The sequence below is a fragment of the Sciurus carolinensis genome, chromosome 1 (genome assembly GCF_902686445.1).
Source record: "Sciurus carolinensis chromosome 1, mSciCar1.2, whole genome shotgun sequence".
In the NCBI taxonomy this organism is placed as follows: Eukaryota; Metazoa; Chordata; class Mammalia; order Rodentia; family Sciuridae; genus Sciurus; species Sciurus carolinensis.
Window position 1 is genome coordinate 207,897,894 of NC_062213.1, and position 6,000 is coordinate 207,903,893.

At 63.0% G+C, this 6,000-nt stretch overlaps 1 protein-coding gene across 8 annotated transcripts in view; it reads left to right on the forward strand.

The window, feature by feature from the left end:
* Morn1 (MORN repeat containing 1) overlaps window positions 1-3,687 on the forward strand; it is a 46,965-nt gene extending 43,278 nt beyond the window's left edge. For all 8 annotated transcript variants that reach the window (XM_047522453.1, XM_047522480.1, XM_047522473.1 and 5 more), the window contains 2 exons: window positions 990-1,033; window positions 3,392-3,687. In XM_047522453.1, coding sequence (XP_047378409.1) covers window positions 990-1,033; window positions 3,392-3,582 — 235 coding nt within the window. In that variant the 3' untranslated portion in view covers window positions 3,583-3,687. The remainder of the gene's footprint in view (window positions 1-989; window positions 1,034-3,391) is intronic.
* The last annotated feature ends 2,313 nt before the right edge of the window (window positions 3,688-6,000 follow it).

The window sequence follows — 6,000 nt, forward strand, 5'->3', positions numbered from 1 at the left end:
CCTCAGGTGCTGCCCAGGTAGGCAGGACAAACCCCTCACTTGCTGCAGAGCAAAAAGCTGAGTGGGCCAGCACGGCAGCACACCTGAACCCCAGAACTCAGGAGGCTGAGGCAGGAGGACAGAGTTCCAGGCTGAGACCCTGCCTCAAAATAAGTAAATAAAAAGGCCTGGGGATGTAGCTCAGTGTAGTGCACCCCTGGTTAAGCCCCCAGGACCACAAAAGGAGGAAAATAAACCCGAGGGGGCAGGATCGCTGGAGCTCCCTCCGCGGAACTGGGGCTTGGGTCCACAGTCCGTCTTGGGCACAGGCTGCAGCCACCTCAGGGCCAGGCAGAAGTGGCCAGCAGTGAGGCCACATCCCTCAGTCACAGCCACCTCCAGACGGGGAACCCCAGGCAGGACCACCACCCCCTGCTTCACCTGCCTACTCTCCTTCCCCGACTCAGGAGGCTCCAGGTGATACTGGCCTTTGTCCCTTGAGAGCCACAGGTGGGTGCTTCAACCCATCAGCACCAGCTGCCTGGGGCAACTTCCTGCCACAGGATAAGCCCACCCCTCCATGCTTCCCGCAGGCTCTGGGCCTCGCTGGCCCCGGGTTGCTGGCTCCACAGAACACGCTCTGCACTGCCCCGAAGCCGTCCCTGGGCACACACTGTCACTCTGCTGCCCAGCGACCCGGGCTTGACAGGAAATAGACAAAGCTTCATTCACGGAGGCCCACAGTCCACGGTGCAGAGCCAGGCCACAGGCCACACAGGGATTCTCTCCAGGAGTGGACACCACAGCTGTGGGCACAGGGCTGAAGGCAGAGGTGGACCTCAGAGAATGGCAGGGCACACTGTGCCTGCCCAGTGGCCTGTGGAGATGGCGGATCTCTGCTTTCATGGGCCCTCATCACCCCCACCCCAGTTGCTGGCCCTGCTTTGGATGGATGCTGCTCAAAGGGGCCCGGGAAGGACACTCAGGGACCCCTCCTCTTCTCCCTGCAGGCCTGAAGAGACCTCAGCAGAGCTGGCGGCAGAGGCCTACCCAGGTAGGGAGCAGCGGTGGCCCACGGTCAGGCCCACTGCCCTTCATGCACATCTGGAGAGACGGGCATGACCGCAACTTATGCCCCTCCAGCCAGCCCCTGGCAGTGGACACTGGGACTGCCGGGGCGCCAGGGCTGGGAGACAGATCCTGGGTGGGGAGGAGCTCGGGTTGCTGGGAAAGGGCACTGGGCCCAGGAGGATTTGAAGGTGGATAAGGTAGCAGCAGTTGATGAGTGTTCCCTTCCCGGAAGGGAAGGGAGCCACAGTGGGAGCCATCTCACCATTGCAGGAGGAGGGCTGCCAAGGTGATGGCCAAACTGGACTGCAGTGAGGCCAATGCAGGCTGGACTGGCAGGTCCAAGAGTAGTCAGGGTGGGCTCCCCGCAGGCCCCTGAGGACGCCAGCTCCCCCAGCACCATGGACGCCAACTCCCCGCAGGCCCCTGTGGACGCCAGCTCCCCCAGCACCAACACAGGGCAGAGCAAGGGTGTGAGTCAGCCTTGGCCAGAGCTCTTTGGGCCCAGTGGCCCCTGCAGAGTAGTTTTAGGCCTGGGCTCCAGAGGGAGCCTGGACCTCAGCCCCACCTCTGTGCCAGAGTCCCCAGACCCAGAGAGCCAAAGGCCTGTAGCTCCCTCAGGATGATAACGACATCTTCACTAGACACAGCCCCTCAGGGTGGTGGGTATGAGGCAGCTGACCTGCGTCCCTCAGAGAAAGGGTGTCTCTCTGTCTGCCTGGCCAACAAAAATGGCTGCCACCCTGCATCTCCAGGACTGAGGTCAGCAGGCTAGCAGGCTTCAAGGCCCAGCCCCACCTCTCACAGAGTCTTGGGCAGCCTGAGAAATGGACTGCTCACATAGCTAGGACTGCTGGCAGGTCCCTGGGTCAGGTAAGACAGGGCCACACCCGGAGGGTGCTCATGCTGGGAGAAGAACCAGAGTCCAGGCAGGGTCCCCGGCTGTCCCCACAGCAGTGCTCACAGTCCACTGCTGAGCCAACAGCAGCTCTGGTGGAGTCCAGGTGTGTGGCTGGCTCCTAGAGGGACACACGGAAGCTGGGGGACAGCACCCTGCTCTCTTCCTTCCCCTAGAGCTGCAGGCCTGGGAGAAGGGTCACTGCAGACCCTAGGACTGGTCTCCAGAGCTGCGGCAGCTCCAGGGGTGAGGATGCACTTCAGAGCCATGCAGGGTAGAGCCAGGTGGCAGGAGAGCCTGGCCTCGGCACATGCCCACCATCAGAGCCCTCCCAGCAGCCTCTTCCATCTGACGGAGACAGTCCTCAGCAGTGGGGTCAGATCAGGCCTGTAGCCTGGGTTCCCCGGCCGCTGCCCTGCTGAGCTCACCCTGGCCCCGCAGCCAGCCGCCCTGGCCACAGCTGGCGCAGCTGCGTGTTCTTGGGAACGCCTAGAGACAGGCTGCTTGGGAACACCCTGGCCCGCTGGGGAGGCCGACCTGCCGCCGGCCCCCACTGCAGAACGTGCCCCCTCCCCGGCAGCCCAGCCCCAGCCCCAGGCCCCAGGCCGTGGCTTTTTCTGACTCTTCCTGCCCCAGGAATGTGCAGGCGTCCCCAGCCCCCGCCTGGCCGCTGAGGAGAGCTGCCCGTTTTCCAGGCCTGGCGTCTGGAATGTCGATCTGCTCTGCGGTGGGAGCGACTCCTGCCCGTTTCAGCTGTGGCCACATTCCTGATGTGAGCCGGGCCAGCCTGGGGAGCTTTTCCCCGCTCCGGTGCCAGCCCCAGCGGGCTCGGGGGAGGGGGAGAGGACCGTTTCCATGGCAACCTCCCTTTTTGTTATTTCTTATTTTCTTTTTTTATGGTTTCTCCAACTTTGAAGCTCTCCAGACAGTTTACAGACTGCAGAAAGGAAAAGTCGTTTTCCTGGTCGGGAGCCCCTGCAGGGCAGCCCTCGGGCTCCAGCAGCGTCCTGGCTGGCCCCTTTCCCATGTCGGGCTGGGCTGGGGGCTTCTAAACCGAAGCACACACACCGTGCCCTCAGAGATCCAGCTGTCCTCAGACGTTTTAGAGGAACTCAGTTACTTTCCTCCTGAAAAAGTAGGAAAATATTTCTAGGAGAATTGCTCAGCCACATGGCCAGTTAGCTAGGGTCCCCAGGGCCAGGGCCCGAGAGCTGTCCCTCATCTGCCTTTTTCCAGTGTCATCCGCTGACCACCCAGGAGGGTGGCAGCTTGGTCCTGGGGTCCCAGTGCCCAGGAGGCCTGGAGCCCCAGGTGGGTGCTGGGCAGGGTCCTGAAAAAAGGGTGAGCGGCGTAGATGACCGGTTGAGGGGCCTAGGACAGGGTGGCAGGAGCCTGGGCCACAGCATCCGCCAGGGGCCTGAGGACCAGCCCATCCATTCCTTGTAGGGGAATACGTGATCATGATCCATGATGTGACCACCCCTCCGTTCCTGGGCCGCCCACTGCCCACCGCCTTCAAACACCTGCGGGTCCTGGCAAAGGGGACTGGCCAGAGGCCCCGTGTCCCTGAAGAAGGCACCAGAGCCTTCAGTCAGAGGCAAGCCCCATGGACACACTCAAGAACTCCAGCGCCCTAGGGGTCACCTTCGTCTCGAATGCAAGTTAATGCTGCATCCCCGGGGCCCATCCCCCACGTGCCCAAGTGGCCCGAGCAGCCTGAAGTGGAGGGCTGTCCCACAAGAGCCCCACGGCCACTGGCTTCAATAAAGCACTTAACACCAGCTTCTGAGTGGAATGTGCATGGGGCCCCTCCCCATGAGCACACGCGGGCAGACCCAGTGCTGAACTGGGACGTCAAGGGGTCCCATGGGACGCGAGGGGGCACATCTCTGCACCCCGTAGCTGGGGCCTGCGCGGCGTGGCCAATGCTCTTCGAGGCCTGCACACCTGCCCCACCCAGGTGTACTCAGGCCAGAGAGGCCCGGCCAGGCGGCAGTGTATCTGGGCACCACCTGCCAGTGACAAAGACAGGGTTGTCCAGGGATCTCACAACTGCCTCTGAAGGGCATCCTGGCCACTGGGGAGACCCCGGGAAGCTGGCCACTCCATCCACCTGACGACCCTGGAAGGGCCCCCTGACTTTGCAGTGCCCTCCCGGACTGTGTGCAGACACTGCCAGGGTCTCAGGCTCTGCCTGCCCCGTGCTGCACGTGGCGGCACCACCCGGCTGGGAGCATGCGCTCCTGGGCCCTTCCAGGGGCCACTCCTGCTGCTCAGCTGACCTGCGCTTCCTCCTCCAGGGACACGTGGGCTGCGGGGCCATGCGGACCCATCTCCTGCCTGATCTGGGCTAGGTGGCCATCCTGTCCCCAGCCGCAGCCCCCTGCTGTCCCCTGTGCCCTGGAGGGGAGGCTGCTGCCTGTGGACCATGCTCTCCTCCCTGCACACCTGCCTCCACCTGCCAGGCACAGCAGCCTCTTGTGGACCAGGATCAGCACCCCTGGGCCCTGGGCTGAGGGGAGCAGGCTCCAGCCCCCGGGCTCAACACACCCTAGGAGCAGGGCAGGAAGCCCCTCTTGAGGCAGTGCCCAGCCTCGGGCCACCCACAGGCCACAGCCCCCCTCCACCATCCAGCGTCGGGGGCCTGTGTGGGTTTGTGCCTGCTGCCTGTGGTGGCCCCAGTTCTACCTGACCCTCGGCGTCAGCCACCGGCCTCCTCAGCCCACTGGAGGGGGTTCTGGGCTCGCCCTGCTTCTTAGCCACCTGGCACCTGGGCTGCACACGCCTGGCCACCTGCCTCCAAGGGGCCAGGAGGGACCGTGGGGTGTGCAGCAGGTGCGGGTCACTCAGGGTCACACCCGCTAACCCCCACACGACTGCTTCTGGGCACCCTCCGCCTGCGTCTACCCCTCAGACACAGCAAAGTGCTCTGCAGCTCCTTTTTTCTACTTCAAGATGAAACCACATTTCTGTCAAAAGAAAAACAAAGAAAATGATGTTTCAATTTAGGAAGGAAAAATTGCTGGGAACGGCAGCAGCTGCTGCTTCCCGCGTCGAGAGGCGTCCTTTGGTATTTAATTCCCCAAAAGCATGCACGGTTTTTAAAGTCACAAAACCCTTGGCAGGAAACTGGGAGCACGGCTCCAGCCCGGACGGAGAGTGCGGGCCAGCGCCTCCAAGGGCTCCTCTGGAGCAACAGGCGCGTCCCCACAGGCCTGGGCCAGGCCTCTGTACAGACCCTCACACCGCCATCTTCCCAGGGCCATTGGCAAACCCAAAACTGCCCGCAGGCTTCAGAACATGGTGGGCCCAGGCAGGACACTCAGTCCTCTGCCCCTTGGCTTCCTGGAAGTGTCTGTGGGCCTGAGACCATTCCAAGGGCCTCCAGGCCCCAGTCTGGAGCAACAGAGGTGACCGTTGGCTGCCAGGTTGTCCTTTGGTTGTCCCCCCACCCCTGCCAAGGGGACCCCAGTGAGATGGCCATGGATAGGCCCTGCCTCTCCTGGTCAAGTCAACCTCTGAGACTGGCCAGCACCGCCATGGGGCCAGGGACCAGAAGACTACTTCCACCCCAGCCCCACCCTTTAAACTTCCCTACAAACTAAACGTATGCAAAAATTTCAAATCTCAGACATAAGAAGACAGGCCTGTGTCCCAGACACCAGCCTGGGGCGAGGCGCAGGAGAGCTCCGGGCCTGAGAGGGCACGGCGAGGGGAAGGGTCCAGCCCCAGCTGTGGAGCAGGAGTGGGGGACAGGAGGCTCTGCAGGGCAGTGTCCCTCCCACCCTGGGTCTGCAGCATCCCCCTGGAGACGGCAGGGCTAACTGGGCAGCCCACCCAGCAGCGCAAGCCCTCAGGACTCAGAGAGGCTGCAAGAATCCACCTCTCGTCCAGGCAACCCATCTGGACGGCCCCTCAGAGGGGGTTGGTGAGGATGGTGCAGCTCCCACCCCCAGGCCGTCAGCTAGTGGGCCCACTCCAAGGTCCACCTGCCCCACCCTATGCAAGCCACTTTCCCACTGTCCACCCATGTTGGCCAGAATAGCAACTGAGTG